This window comes from Camellia sinensis, chromosome 11, assembly GCF_055761805.1.
Source record: "Camellia sinensis isolate YWXY chromosome 11, ASM5576180v1, whole genome shotgun sequence".
Classification (NCBI taxonomy): Eukaryota; Viridiplantae; Streptophyta; class Magnoliopsida; order Ericales; family Theaceae; genus Camellia; species Camellia sinensis.
In genome coordinates, this window is record NC_138971.1 from 15,622,867 (window position 1) to 15,639,329 (window position 16,463).

Consider the following 16,463-nt stretch of genomic DNA (forward strand, 5'->3'; position numbering starts at 1 on the left):
GCAGCTGCTGCTTGCTTCTTAGGGGCACCTTTTGCTTTTCAACGTTTGAACTGAGAAGTCCTACATGAGCTCGACTAACCACCATAGCAGAACCATTAGACTTAGCCTCCTCAAGGCGCTCAGCCTCTAGCTTCAAATGACGAGATATGTCTTCGAATGTTTTCACACTCTCATTATGCATCCATGTTTTGCTTCATCTGCTCCCAAGAATTTGGCAGAGAGCGAATCACAGCTTGTACTTGATGCTCTTGAGTCAAATTGTGCCCAGCAGTCGCAAGCTCACGTATCATGGCTGACATGACTCTCAAATGCTGCTTCATCGAGTGATGCGCCCTTTTCTGATAGGAGTCAAACTTCATAGTCAGCCCACGTAGCTTTGCCAAAGAGGTAATACCAAACTTTTGCTTGAGAGCTTCCCACATCTCAAATGCAGTCGGGCAATGCTCAAACTCACTAATCAAGTCGTTGTGCATGCTGCTCAACATAGTAAAGCGCGCACACCGATCTTTGTTACGCCAAGTCTGAAAGACTTCAAGATCACGATGATGTTGAGCTATATTGCCCTGCTCTGGCTCAACCATCACTTGTTCAAGTGTGGTCAACGCTTCTTGCTCATTGAGGAGGTATTGGATCTTATGGCGCCATATATCATAATTGTCGCCATCCAATTTCTCTCCCTTAGTTAAGTCTACCACCACTGTCTTAGCAGCCATTTCTACATACAGAGTAAACAAATGCGCAGGGGATATTAATGATAGCAACACAAAAAATTATTTTGCAGCAAAAAAACTAAATTAAATAATGATAATATTACACATGTCTCAAGATCGAAAATTTGTTATGCTCGTAATCATCTCTTGCGGCTCTAGTGATACATGTGGCACAAGTGATTTTTTTTTTTTTTTTTTTTTTAAGAGCTCAACTAAAAGTAAAATAATTAAAGTAAGATTTTTCTTGAAAGTGTAGAGGATGAATAGTGGGATTTTATAACATAATTAAATTAAGTTTAGATAGATGTTATAAGTGGCCAAGCCATTTCATCAAAATTGTTCACCTCATATACATATAGAATATGATAGGTTCTACTTTTTTCTTTTTTTTTTTTGGGTGGTTAAATTACACTCTCATCCTCAGTCTTTTCCCTAGATTTTGCTTTGGTCCTACCTTTTAATTAAAACAATTAAATATTTTGACTTCAATCTGTATTTTAATGTGGTCCTCCCATCATTCCATCATTTAATTGAAAGTTAAAACATAAAACACCAAAGTGGAATTTAAATGAAAATTAAAGGGTGAAGAGTATAATTTTTCATACAAATTATTTCCTCTAAAGCCCTAAAATATGATCACTTGGCCACATGACCACTTTTGGTCTAAATTTTTAATGGTAAGTGACTGGGGGATTAAATTGAAACAAATCACAAGAGCACTTTCTATCTAAAATTTTAAGAATAAATTACTCGAGGATCAAATTGAAACTTCCGTCTACAAAAAATAAAAAATCAAATTGAAGCACATTTAAAATTTAAGAACTTAATTATTATAATAAAAAGAAGAAAGCTAAAACAGAAATTTAGGTGAAAGCTTGGGACAACAAAGTATAATTTATTATTATTTTTAAATGACTTTTACATATATTTCTGACACAAATAAATGTAAAAAGAGAAATAAAACAGTAAAAAAAATGTTATGATAAATATATAATTATTTAAAACCAAAGGTGAGAAAATGAGAAAAAGATGCCAAAAATGTGTTCTATTTGGGGCTTTACTTTTGGATTTATTCAAATCATATATAATTATTTAAAACCAAATGTGAGAAAATGGTAAAAATATGCCACTAATGTGTTCTAATAGGGGCTTTAACTTTTGGTTTTATTCAAATCAATGGGATTAGGATTGTTGAGACCTACAAGAATTTGGGCATCATGTGTGCCCAATGGTCTTTATGGTTAAAAAAAAAGTGATTTGAAGTCAAATGCAATGCTTAGACGACCAGCTTGAACTCTATGCATGGATTGAAACTAACAACCTTATACTTTGTCTCTTTATTTGTGTTATAATTCTTTCGTCACTCACCGTTATAAAAATAGATTTATAATTTGATTAATTATAGTCTTTATTTTAATAGTTTGATTCAAATTTTACTTTAATTCTTATAATTTTAATTTAAATAATTTTGTTCAAATAAATTACACTTCCCACATTTTAGTCCTTGTCTGTTCTTTTGGATCAAATGGGCCGATTATATATTAAGGAGGGCAGGCCACCCAATTTAAGGCAGAGGCCCTCCTAGTCTAGCTCTAGCAATCCAATGCACCGCTTCATTGGCACGTCTTGAATACCACCTAAAGGTTAGGATGAGGCGCTGAGCCAAAGTTCCTGTTTGGTTTGTTTTTCTGAAGAATTTTTATTTTCTACAAATAAATTTTAAAGAGTAATCAAACTAAACAATTTTTTTAAAAAAAAATCTCAAAATTTTATTTAGTTACCTACTTTCCAAAATTACTCTCTTTCATACACATCAAATCAATCACTCTTTTTTTTAAAACTCTCTCCCCAAAATAATTTTTCAAAACCATTTCTGAAAAAGGTAAACCAAATAAGTTTTCGTACTTTTTATCTCAAAAATTACTCTACAAACACAAAACCAAACACACTCTAATGTCTGCAAATATAGTAGCACACTTCCATGGAGGATCATCTTCAGAGACACAAAGTTAAAGCACGCTCTTGTTGTCTCCTTCTATTTCCACCCTACTTAGATTCAGAGTAGCAAACATGACACAAGCAAGCCGAATTGCTAAGGCTTCACCCTGGAACACCGAAGTGATATTAAGGCCAAATTTGGGAAGTCTCAAAAAAGTCAGAAAGTCAAAAAGTTACTCAAAAAGTTAAAAAGTTATTACTATTCACCAAAAGTCAACAATTACGGCTGCACAACTCCCAATACTAATTTTCCCCTACACATTAATTTATACAATTTTTTAATACACATTTTTTCATAAAAAGTCAAAAAATTAATCCAAACATTCATATTTTCAACCTCAACTTTTTAGTCTAAAAAGACAAAAAATACACTTATTTAGAACACCCTAAACAACCCTTAACTTCCTGAGCCAACCCATCAACAAGCTTTCCTTCATCGTTGCACAGTAGAACAGCAGTAGCTCTCACTTTTGATCTCACGTTAACGGCTACATCACAATTTGCTTTGAGTGACCCTTGAGCTGGGGGAATCCAAGTACCATGAGCAGCACTAATTGGGTTGGAAACAAGAGATGGAGGTATCACCGTGGTGTGAGCTATTTCAAACTCAATAGCTTCCCTCACTGCCTTATCAATCACCAACTTCGGATCAACTGGCACTTGGTTGAATATTTGATCATTACGCGCTTTCCATATATGCCAACAGATCTATGCAGCCCTGCTGATAACCTCATGACAGTCCTAAGAACTATCTAAGTTAACCATAACATAATCCCACTAAGCCATATTTGAATCGATTGAAAATGAGAGAAGTCAATCTGAAATCCAGGCCCACTCCTAAACCAGACAACCTGTGTTTACTCACCCAACTAACAAGTGTTCTATTGATTCCACCGTATGATGGCAAACTTGGCATTAGTTCTCTGTAGCACATTTTTGCGAAAAAGATTCAGGCGAGTGGCAAGACAATTATTACACACTCGCCATAAGAAGTGCCTGATTTTAGGGGAAACATTTAAACCACACATGAACTTCAACTCCTTTTTAGACCAACCAAAAGAAGAGGATGAAATTTCAAGGGAAGAGGCAGTACCTTGATTCAAAGCAATTGGGTAACTAGATTTCGCAAAGTAGGAGCCCTTTGGGTGATGAAGTCAGCCTAGGGAGTCTTCATTGCTTTCCAAAGATATTGGAATTGCAACAATAACATCTCTTTTTGCTGAGGTAAATAGACCACTCAGCTTAGATTTGTCCCATGATCTAGTGAGCGATAGTGTCACATCTTGGACTAGTTCGACATCACAACCAACTTGTCTCCTAGATTGCACTTGAAAGCCCTTCACTGTCAGCACCCACTTGTCCTTCCAAAAATAAATAAAAATACAATTGAACACTTGCCATCTTGAGCTTTCCTCTAATATCTAAAATCAGTGTTTGGAAAATAGACGCCTTTCCTCATTTGAGCAAAGGAGTTTGGGGAACTCATGAGCCTCTACCCTTGTTGAGCTAGCAGAGCCTTGTTGAAAAATTTCAAGTCAGGAAAGCCCAACCCCCCTCACATCATTTTGAAAGCACCAATTTACTCCATCTAGCCCAATGAATAGCCCTTCCATCCAGATTTCCTTTCTACAAAAAATTACGTATGAGTGAGTTCAGCTTGTCACAAACCTTGTTTGAAAACATGAAACAGGCCATCACATACGTTGAGATTGCGTGAGCCACTGATTTGATGAGAGTTTCCTTGCCACCTTGTGATAACAAATGGGCTTTCCAACCTTGGAGCTTGGACAACACTCGCTCGATCAAGAAATTAAAAGCTTCAAACTTGGTCCTACCCCAACAAGAAGGTAGGCCCAAGTCTTTCGCTCCATCTTGAACCGGAGGAACTCCAAGCACCCTACCCAGCTGAAGTTGAGTGACCAGATCCACATTTGCTAAATATTGCACTCCCGACTTTGCAGAATTAATCTGTTGGCCCGAAGCATCCCCATAAACTTTCAGAATGCAAAGCCTCACATTAATTACTCTTTGCTTTAAAGAACAATATAGAATCATCGACAAAGAATATGCGTGATAGGACGGAGCAGGTGCTACGAATATGGAGGCCCGCCAGTCACCCCTCTTGGACACTTCTCTGAATTAACCGAACAAGAAAAGGAATAGAACTGGGGGCACACGGTGATAGAGAATCCCCTTATTGCAGTCCCCTTGATAGTTTAAAGCTAGCTCTTTTGGCCCCATTTGCATCCATCGAAAATGTAATTGTAGAAACACATTCCATGACCCCTTATAAACATTTACCGCAAAAGCCCAGTTTAATCAAGACAGCTCGTAGAAAGTCCAACGGAACTGTATCATAAGCCTTGCGAAACTCTAATTTCAAAGCCAAGTCCTTTGCCTTCCCCTCTGAATTTTTGAGGTATGAAAAGCTTCATGAGCCACTATAATATTGTAACCCTGACATGTGATTAACCTAGAATCTATGATTCAGAATGTCTAGTAAGTAATTAAGATGAAATTCTGTATTAATTGCATGTGTTATATGGTATTTGCATTTATATCTGTCTGTTGTAGAAAGATCTGTCTGTATTTTCAATTCGATATGCAAATTGAAGGCCTTATCGGCATTCAATCACGAAATTAACTTAGTTTATGTATTGTTTGGAATTTTTAGAACATTATGGTAGGTTTAATTGGAATTCGATTCGGAACCAAATAATTAGAATAAAATAATGCCCATTTGATTAGTGGTTAGCTCAGTTTGATTAAGTCCACTAACCAAGCCTATATAAGGCTTATACACACATTAGAACTCTTTTGGTTCATCATCTTTTTGAGGAGAAAAACATGAGTGAGAGAGGGAGAAGGAAGAAATTGAGATCAAAGTTAGAAAATGGAGATTAACTAGGAATTTTGGAGGAACTAGCTTGGAGACTTTGAAAATTGGTCATTTAGAGCCCAATTGAACACTTAAGGTATGAATTCAGACCTTTAGGTTGTACTTGAGTTGGTTAATGCATGAATTCAAGAGAATTGAGCCAGGAGATGCAAGAAATAAGGTATAGAAGTAGAATTGAGACCATATCAAGCATACATGTACATATCATGGTATTTTGAAGTTGTTTACCCCAAAAATTTCTCGTGCATGACCTTACCTTGGCTGTGTTTTGAGACTTCAATATGTTTTTGTACCAAACATTTCAATTGATCATGGTTTGAAAAGTTAAAGCTCATATCATTACATGCATGTTATGTTTTGGAAGGTTCAAGTTGAATTTTGGACATACTTTTGGGACTTGATTTTGCAAAATGATCCTTAATTCTTGATGTTTTACAAGTTTAGACATGTTTTCTCAAGTTATTGGCCCAAATGATGTATTTTAAAGCTTTGAATTTGAGTTTTGCATCTTGAACATTAATCTAGAAATTCTAGAATTCTACATCATCGCTCCAGTGACAGAACCTATGCTCGAGCGACCACCATTTGTTTTGCACTTCCACTCGAGTGACTAAAAGTTGGCTCGAGCATAAAACTCATGCTCCCAGTACTTTTGTAGACATGAGTCTCCGCTCGAGCGAGGGAACCTACGCTCGAGCTATCGCGTCTATTTTTGAACCTTGGCTCGAGCAACCACAAGTTGCGCTCGAGCGTAAAATGAGAGCTCCCAAAAGTTTTACAGAATTTTGCAGTCCGCTCGAGCGATCAAAAGTACACTCAAGCGAAGACCCTGTTTTCAGAAATTTTACTAAGTGTTACAACATATATTTTGGCATTCTCATTGCATCTTAGGCATTCCTAAGACTTAACTAAGACATAATAATGAGGATAAGGATTAGAAACACACAAAGATAGAAAAGAAGCAAGTTAAGTGTTTTCAAAATGTGCGTCTCATTGTGTATCCGCTATGTGTTTGTGTAGGTCACGCACCTTAGCTGCTTAGTTGTTTGATTCGTCTACTTTGTTATCGGAGCCATCTGTGAGTAATAACTCTGTAAAGTTATATTTAACTTTAATTATTTTCTGATGATATGAAATGATCAGTTTTCTGAAATGCTATGTTTTGTATGAATGAATGATTGTCTAAGTTTCTGAAATGTATTCGTGGCATCTTTAGCATCATATGATATGCGTCCCTTTGTGGGTCATCAGAATGCCTTTATGGTCGTCCCTTTTATGGGTCATCGGAATGCCTTTATGGTCGTCCCTTTATGGGTCATCGGAAATGTCTTTGTGCACATGAGTCATCAGAATGCCTTTATGGCCGTCCCTTTTATGGGTCATCGGAATGCCTTTATGGCCGTCCCTTTATGGGTCATCAGATTTGTTAGCGCCAGCAGATGTACAACGTATATGATCATATGGAATATGTGAACTTTGAATATGAACATGAATATGAATATGAATTTGTTTATGATTTCTAAAAGTGTTATGGACATTATTCATTAAAACCTTTACTCTGTTATTATTCACTAGGTTCCAGCTCACCATATTATTTATGTATATAGATGATCAGATGCGTGATCAGGCCCAAGCTGCTACCTGGATTCTTGTGTGTCGGCCAGCCACTATGTCTCCCGAGGAGGTTCCCGTTTTGATGTGGTCGTATTCTATTATCGAGTTTTGAGTTTTTGGCTTTCTTTTGTTTGTCTGAACAAGTTTTTGTAAGTTGTATTTATGTGGGTTTTGGTGGCGTAAGACTAATGTAAATATGATGTCACTGATATGTATATAAAGTTTTAAAATTTCTGTCACTTATATGTTTGTATTTGCTTCCGCTAGCTCCTGTATTCTATTTAATTCGTTCAGAGGCCTTTGGTAATTCCAGGATTATTGGCCGGTTATGATTCTAAACCTATAGAGGTGGGTTTGGGTCGTAACAAATATAATCTTGGATGAGCCTACTAGGTACAAAGGTTGATTGACTTGGTGATACAATAGCCCCCAACACCCTTTTTATTAGATTTTCCAAAATCCTCGGTACAATCTTCAGACTAAAATTGCATAGGCTGATTAGTCGGAAATATGATAGCTTCTCTGGTGCATTGGTTTTGGGGATCAAAACTAGAGTTGTCATGCCCCAACCCTGCCCCTAAAAGATCGGGCATGACCTGTGCGGAAGTAGACACTAAACCTGGTATAAATATATATAACATAGGGGCCTGAACGGAAGCATTGCCGACAAAGATAATATAAGAAAGTATGACATCCATTGAGCTACCACTATCATGCCAGGATCACAAATATCGCATAAGATGAATAGATATAAGGAGCACACATTTGAGAACTAGATATTTATATATATATATATATATACATACATAAGCATATACAGAACCAGCCCCAAGATTGGCCATAGAACAAAAATATTATATACATTACCCCCTAAGCCAATAACGAAAGTATACGCCATGATCTAGCAAAACATTACATAAAAGAACGGCTGCGACCAAGGGCCTGGCTATGCTTAGGCTGACAAAAGTGTGACGGTGGCCGGCTAGGACCGACCTCCAGCTTGGTTACCTACAGAAATAGTCATAACATAGAGTGAGCCAGGCTCAGTGAACAATAGTATTTAAGCGCTTCGATACATTATTAACATTGTAATACATATAAAAGAGTAAGTAATGCGGAGATCATGTAGCGAGTCTGAATTTGTACACATTTACCGAATAACTTTATCGGTTCATAGTCTCACAGATTGGCCCTTGGCCTAATGGGTTCACACGTTCACAACTTAGCCCATGGCTTCATAATTCCATAACTTAGAATCATAGTTTCACAATTTGGCCCTCGGCCTCTTAAATCCATATTTCACAAGTTGGCTCTCGGCCTCATGGATTCACATTTCACAAGTTCTTTCGATGTTTCCATAGTTCACACTGGGTCTCAATTTTATGACTTCACAAGTTCTTTTGGTACTTTCACAACTTCACACTGTTTCTTAATTTTATAACCTCACATTTCTTTCCACGTGGCATATATATTAAGTACAATGTTAATAACAATAATACTTAGCGAGATTAAAGTACATCTAGTACTATTACTCACTGTGTTGCGGCAGGGCACTTGATCCTCTTGAAGCGTGTCCTACACATGCACAAGATGCACATTAGTTTCCCTCTTTCTTGTTAAATCAATTCTTGACTCATTTTTCTTCGATTAATTTAATGAACATCATAACAATATCAATTGCAGGTTGTGACAATATTAGAGGGTCCAACATGCAAAACGGAGCGACCCGTGTTTCCCAGCTTGAGCTGCACGTGCGGCTAGGATTCTCGCACGTGCGGCAAAACCTCCCGCACGTGCGGCAATGATGCCCCGCACGTGCCTTTTTAGCAGTGTTGAACTCCAAAATTTGCCATTTTTCCCGCACGTGCGGCTGGGGCTCCCGCACGTGCGGCGATTTTGCACAAAAAAGTCCGAAAATTCTGCACAATTCCATCCTTTTGCAGATATGTTTAGGGCCTCAAAACTTAATTATAAATTGCTAATGTAATGGCTCAAATGCATGTGAATAAGCATCAAAATACATACTTCATTTGAATATAAGTTAAATCATTAATCCACACTCATAAACACTCCCCATTTCATGAGATTCCTAACTTTACACACATATATAGACACATATACTCAAAGCCATGTCAAATAATAAAAGTCAAGCAACTCAATTGAGTCATAGCTATTTTAAATTAAGTCAAAACATTCACATTAACTTCTTACACACCCTTAGAACCACAATTCCAACCCTTGAGTGCCATGATTTTGAGTATACCTCTCACTATAGAAGAAGAAGGAGAGTTGTAGGAGTTAATTAATATAACATCTACATACCTTGTGCTAAAGTTTCTCAATTCCCCACCTTCTACCCTTCAACCTTTCTCTCCTCTAAGCTTTTCTCTCCGGAGCCATGTATTGAGTTAGGAAGTTGTTTTTGTTTTATCATGTGGTCAAGGAACACACACATACATATATAAATATAAGGAGGGAATAGGACAAAAATTAATCGTTTAATCGTCCCAAATTGAAATTTCACAAAAATGCTCAATATTACTTAAAAATTATGCTGATTCCAATTGCGTAATCACTTTCGGATTATTAAGCCTCTAAGGCCCTCAATTTTTGTTTCTAATTGTCACAGATACTATCCTTACCTAACAGATACAAGTTCAATTCATAAAATATACATACTTAAACTTAATTTCCCATGAAGTTTCACAGTAAGCATTTGAAAGGGCATAATCAAAGATTTAAAATATCTCAGAATCACATACGCGGGTCGGGTTATTACACTCTCCCCCCCTTAAATAAGTTTGGTCCCTCAAACTTGCTTTTACCTTAAAACGGAAACAAATGCGGGTATTGATGTTGCATTTCCTCCTCCTTTTCCCAAGTTGCCTCGGTCCCGTAATGTTCTTGCCACTCTACTTTTACCATTGAGATTTCTCGATTGCGTAACTGCTTTACTTGTCGATCTAAAATTCGAAGTGGTTTTTCTTCATAGTTTAGTTTGTCGTCTAACACAATGTAGTGGTGATCTATGACATGAGATGGATCGGGCAGGTATCCTCGAAGCATAGAGACATGGAATACGTTGTGTACTTGACTCATGTTCGGTGGGAGGGCCACTCGGTAAGCTACCGGGCTTACTCTTTCCAGAATTTGAAAGGGACCAACATACCGGTGTGTTAACTTACCTCTTTTTCCAAATCTCGGATGTCCTTTCAATGGGGTGATTTTCACGAACACATGACTATCCACCTCAAATTCCAAATCCCTTCATCGGTTATCCGCATAACTCTTCTGTTTTCTTTGAGCCGTTTTCAATCTTTCCCGGATAATTTTAAACTTTTCAGTCGTTAATTGCATAATTTCAGGTCCTAGCAATGCTCTATCTCCAACTTCGGCCCAACATACCGGGGAACGACATGGTCTTCCATATAGAGCTTCATAAGGTGCCATTTCGATACTCGAATGGTAACTATTGTTGTATGCAAATTCTATCAACGGTAGATAGGTTTCCCAACTTCCTTGAAAATCTAGCACACACATTCGGAGCATATCTTCTAGAGTCTGTATCGTTCTCTCGGATTGACCGTCGGTCTGAGGGTGAAAGGCTGTGCTGAACTTAAGTTCCGTATCCATGGCTTCTTGCAGACTTTGCCAAAATCTCGAAACGAACTTGGGGTCCCTATTCGACACAATTGAAACTGGAACGCCGTGAAGTCTTACAATTTCATTTACATAAAGTATTGCAAGCTTATCTGCATTATATTGAGTTTTCACTGGCAAGAAATGAGCAGACTTAGTTAACCGGTCTACAATGACCCATATCGAATTCATGCCTCGAGGTGTCCGTGGTAACCCCATGACAAAATCCATGGTCAAACGTTCCCATTTCCATTCCGGAATTGGAAGGGGTTGTAATAAGCCTGCTGGTCTTTGATGTTCCGCTTTTACTTGCTGACATTGCAAACACTTAGAAACAAACTCTGCGATTTTTTTTTTTTCATACCTGGCCACCAAAAATTTTGCTTCAAATCCCGGTACATCTTAGTACTTCCCGGATGTATTGAAAATCTCGAGGCATGTGCTTCTTCCATCAATTTTCGTTTAAGTTCCAGCACATTGGGGACACATATTCGGTTTTGAAACTTAAGCACCGAATCCATAAAGTTGAACCCCATTTTTGGTTTCATCTCTAACTCATTACATATCTTCCTTAGAATGTCATCCTCCATTTGATGTAACTTAATCTCTTCCAATAAAGTCGGTTGAGCCATTACTGCTGCTAGTACTGCCTCCTGTCCACGTACTACAAGGGTCACATTCATTTTATCTAATTCAATCTTCAGCTCCTTTTTCTCCGTCAATAGGTTTGCCAAATCTCTCGTATTCTTCCGACTAAGTGTGTCTGCAAGTGTGTTGGCTTTACCAGGATGGTAATGGATCTGTAAGTCATAATCTTTAATTAACTCTAACCATCGCCGCTGCCGCATATTCAATTCCTTCTGGGTAAAAAGGTACTTGAGACTTTTGTGATCGGTGTAGACTTCGCAGGTCGTGCCATAGAGATAGTGCCGCCATATTTTCAAAGCAAAAACTACTGCCGCTAACTCTAGGTCGTGTGTGGGATAATTCCTCTCGTGGGGTTTTAGTTGTCGGGAGGCATAAGCGATAACGCGTCCATTTTGTATAAGTACACAACCAAGCCCTTTGTGTGAAGCATCACTGTAAATGATAAACCCTTCGGTACCGGATGGTAAGGCCAGAACTGGTGCTGTAGTCAACTTTGTTTTCAATTCTTGGAAAGCAGATTCCCGTCCCTCTGACCATTCAAACGCAACTCCCTTTCGAGTCAATTGTGTAAGCGGCACAGCGATTTTGGAGAAATTTTGAACAAACCTTCTGTAATACCCAGCTAATCCCATGAAACTACGCACCTCAGTTACGTTGGTAGGAGTTGGCCAATTCACAATCACCTCAATTTTGTGCGGATCAACAGAGACTCCCTCCTTGGTTACTACATGCCCCAGAAATGCCACCTCTTGTAGCCAGAATTCACATTTCTTTAGCTTTGCATACAATTTCTTCTCCCGGAGTGTTTGAAGGATTAGGCGAAGATGATCCTCGTGAGCCTCTGCACTCTTTGAGTATATAAGAATATCATCGATGAAGACCACCACAAACTCGTCCAGGTAAGGTTTAAAAACACGATTCATTAAATCCATAAATGCTGCTGGTGCATTAGTAACTCCAAAGGGCATAACTAGAAATTCGTAATGGCCGTACTGAGTGCGAAAAGCTGTCTTCTCCACATCATCAGCTTTAACCTTCAATTGATGGTATCCAGACCGTAGGTCAATTTTTGAGAAAACTTGTGCCCCTTGTAGCTGGTCAAATAGATCATCAATCCGTGGTAAGGGGTACTTATTTTTTATTGTTACTTTATTGAGTTCCCTATAATCGATACATAGCCGAAGTGTTCTGTCCTTCTTTTTCACAAATAAAACTGGCGCACCCCAAGGAGATACACTCGGATGGATAAATCCTTTATCAAGCAAATCCTGTAATTGAATCTTTAATTCTTTCATTTCAGCTGGCGACATCCTATACGGAGTCTTGGAGATAGGTTGAGTTCCTGGCGCCACATCAATGATAAACTCAATTTCACGGTCTACCAATTGTCCTGGCAATTCTTCGGGAAAAACATCCAGAAATTCACGAACCACTGGAATCACGTCAATATCCCCATTCATCACTTGCCCCTCCAAAATACTACATAAATACCCCCAACACCCTTTTTGAATCAACTTACAAGCCTTTATTGCCGAAATCAGATAAGGTGGCGAAGTTACTTCCTGTCCCTGAACAATAGACTTGCTTGGCCCGGAGGGTAGAAATTGATTTGCTTAGTCAAGCAGTTTATAATTGCACCATAATCACTCAGCCAATCCATTCCCAGAATAACATCAAAATAGGTCATGTCGAGAGGTAATAGATTAGCATACACCCGAATATCCCCAAGTTAAAGTTCACAAGCTAAGTACACAGAAGCACAGAGCATAGAATCTCCCAAAGGAGAAGACACACACAACATATAAGACAAATTCTCCTCAGTTTTGTCTAAATTAGGAGCAAATAATTTCGACACAAAAGAGTGGGTGGAGCCAGAATCAAACAATACATGCCCAGAATGACCATGAACAATAAATGTACCTGACACCACTGTTGCCGCGTTTTGTACATCACCGGGAACTAATGCGAACACCCTACCTTGCCTTGCAGTATCTTGATTATTCGTAGGTTTAGCGGCTGCCTTTGCGTTAGGGGTTGGTGTAGATCTCGCGGAACTAGTGGCAGTCCTAGTGCCCTTTTGTTGAGTCCACTGTGGGCAATCCCTTACCAAATGACCCGTTTTACCACACTTAAAACAAGCTCCAGTCTTCCAGTGGCAAGTCCCACGATGCAGCCTTCCATAGTCTGGACACACAGGACTGGAGTTTTGAGCAGGGGTGGTGGTGCTAGAGTTCCCTGAATTAAGCTCCTTATGTGGTGGCGTAACTGCTCCCTTTGACCATTGATTGTTCTACCTCTTCCCTTTCCACTCGGAAATCCGATTCTGCACAGTAAGATTTCCTTCTGCTATAACGGCCCTTTCTAATACATAAACATATGTAGGTAGCTTTAACATATTGACCCGGTCTAAAATAGCACTCCGTAATCCCCCTTCAAATTTCCGTGCCTTCTTATAGTCCGTATCCACCATATGAGGCACAAACCAAGCTAGTTCTGCAAATTGGGCTTCATATTCAGCAACAGTCTTACTTCCTTGTCTAAGGGTCTCAAATTCAGTCACTTTTTTTATCTCGCATACTTTGGGGGAAGTACTTATCATAGAACAACTCCAAAAATCTATCCCATGTTAAGTCCCGATGCAACGTTCTCGTAAGCATCCACCATCTTCACGCCTCGTCTTCAAGAGTAAAGGCGGCAAGTTGCACTTTCTGGACTTCAGTACATGGAAATACTTCGAACAATTTCTCTATTCCCAGCACCCATGCTTCAGCTTTCATCGGCTCTATTCCTCCCTTAAATGACGGTGGTTTCATCTTTTTAAACTCCTTTGTGAGTGTAATGGTTCGGTCCTTAACACGGAAGTCTTGTACTGCAGGTGGAGGTACCGGTGGCAGTGGCGGTTGCGGTTTTTGCTGTTGTTGCCTTAAGGTCTCCGCCATTTCCATCATCATTCTTTCCATTCGGTCTAACCATGCTGCAGTAGCATCTTCTGGATCTTCTGCCCTTGTTCTCACCATAACCTGCATATCATTCAAGTATATCCAATAAACATAATTCAAATTGTTAGCATTAGTAGAGTACACTAAACGTTGCCATCGATCTCTCATACGTTCTAGGATGTCATGCATGATGCCTAAGTCTTTTCTAGACATCCTAAGGCTCAATGGATTCGTGTGTGAGATAGCAACTCGTGCTCTGATACCACTCTGCCACGCCCCAACCCTGCCCCTAAAAGATCGGGCATGACCTGTGCGGAAGTAGACACTAAACCTGGTATAAATATATATAACATAGGGGCCTGAACGGAAGCATTGCCGACAAAGATAATATAAGAAAGTATGACATCTATTGAGCTACCACTACCATGCCAGGATCACAAATATCGCATAAGACGAATAGATATAAGGAGCACACATTTGAGAACTAGATATATATATATATATACATACATAAGCATATACAGAACCAGCCCCAAGATTGGGCATAGAACAAAAATATTATATACATTACCCCCTAAGCCAATAACGAAAGTATACGCCATGATCTAGCAAAACATTACATAAAAGAACGGCTGCGACCAAGGGCCTGGCTATGCTTAGGCTGACAAAAGTGTGACGGTGGCCGGCTAGGACCGACCTCCAGCTTGGTTACCTACAGAAATAGTCATAACATAGAGTGAGCCAGGCTCAGTGAACAATAGTATTTAAGTGCTTCGATACATTATTAACATTGTAATACATATAAAAGAGTAAGTAATGCGGAGATCATGTAGCGAGTCTGAATTTGTGCACATTTACCGAATAACTTTATCGGTTCATAGTCTCACAGATTGGCCCTTGGCCTAATGGGTTCACACGTTCACAACTTAGCCCATGGCTTCATAATTCCATAACTTAGAATCATAGTTTCACAATTTGGCCCTCGGCCTCTTAAATCCATATTTCACAAGTTGGCTCTCGACCTCATGGATTCACATTTCACAAGTTCTTTCGATGTTTCCATAGTTCACACTGGGTCTCAATTTTATGACTTCATAAGTTCTTTTGGTACTTTCATAACTTCACACTGTTTCTTAATTTTATAACCTCACATTTCTTTCCACGTGGCATATATATTAAGTACAATGTTAATAACAATAATACTTAGCGAGATTAAAGTACATCTAGTACTATTACTCACTGTGTTGCGGCGGGGCACTTGATCCTCTTGAAACGTGTCCTAGACATGCACAAGATACACATTAGTTTCCCTCTTTCTTGTTAAATCAATTCTTGACTCATTTTTCTTCGATTAATTTAACGAACATCATAACAATATCAATTGCAGGTTGTGACAATATTAGAGGGTCCAACACGCAAAACGGAGCGACCCGTGTTTCCCAGCCTGAGCCGCACGTGCGGCTAGGATTCCCGCACGTGCGGCAAAACCTCCCGCACGTGCGGCAGTGATGCCCCGCACGTGCCTTTTTAGCAGTGTTGAACTCCAAAATTTGCCATTTTTCCCGCACGTGCGGCTGGGGCTCCTGCACGTGCGGCCTTGGACCCCGCACGTGCGGCGATTCTGCACAAAAAGGTCCGAAAATTCTGCACAATTCCATCCTTTTGCAGATATGTTTAGGGCCTCAAAACTTAACTATAAATTGCTAATGTAAAGACTCAAATGCATGTGAATAAGCATCAAAATACATACTTCATTTGAATATAAGTTAAATCATTAATCCACACTCATAAACACTCCCCATTTCATGAGATTCCTAACTTTACACACATATATAGACACATATACACAAAGCCATGTCAAATAATAAAAGTCAAGCAACTCAATTGAGTCATAGCTATTTTAAATTAAGTCAAAACATTCACATTAACTTCTTACACACCCTTAGAACCACAATTCCAACCCTTGAGCGCCATGATTTTGAGTATACCTCTCACTATAGAAGAAGAAGGAGAGTT

At 38.9% G+C, this 16,463-nt stretch overlaps 1 protein-coding gene across 1 annotated transcript; it reads right to left on the reverse strand.

The window, feature by feature from the left end:
• Positions 1-3,080: 3,080 nt before the first annotated feature.
• LOC145802176 (uncharacterized) lies at positions 3,081-3,642 on the reverse strand. The gene is made up of 2 exons (XM_082894843.1): positions 3,574-3,642; positions 3,081-3,416 (listed from the first exon to the last, which is right to left on the reverse strand). Exons 1-2 carry the CDS (start codon positions 3,640-3,642, stop codon positions 3,081-3,083), a joined length of 405 nt encoding a protein of 134 aa, XP_082750969.1.
• Between the last annotated feature and the right edge of the window lie 12,821 nt (positions 3,643-16,463).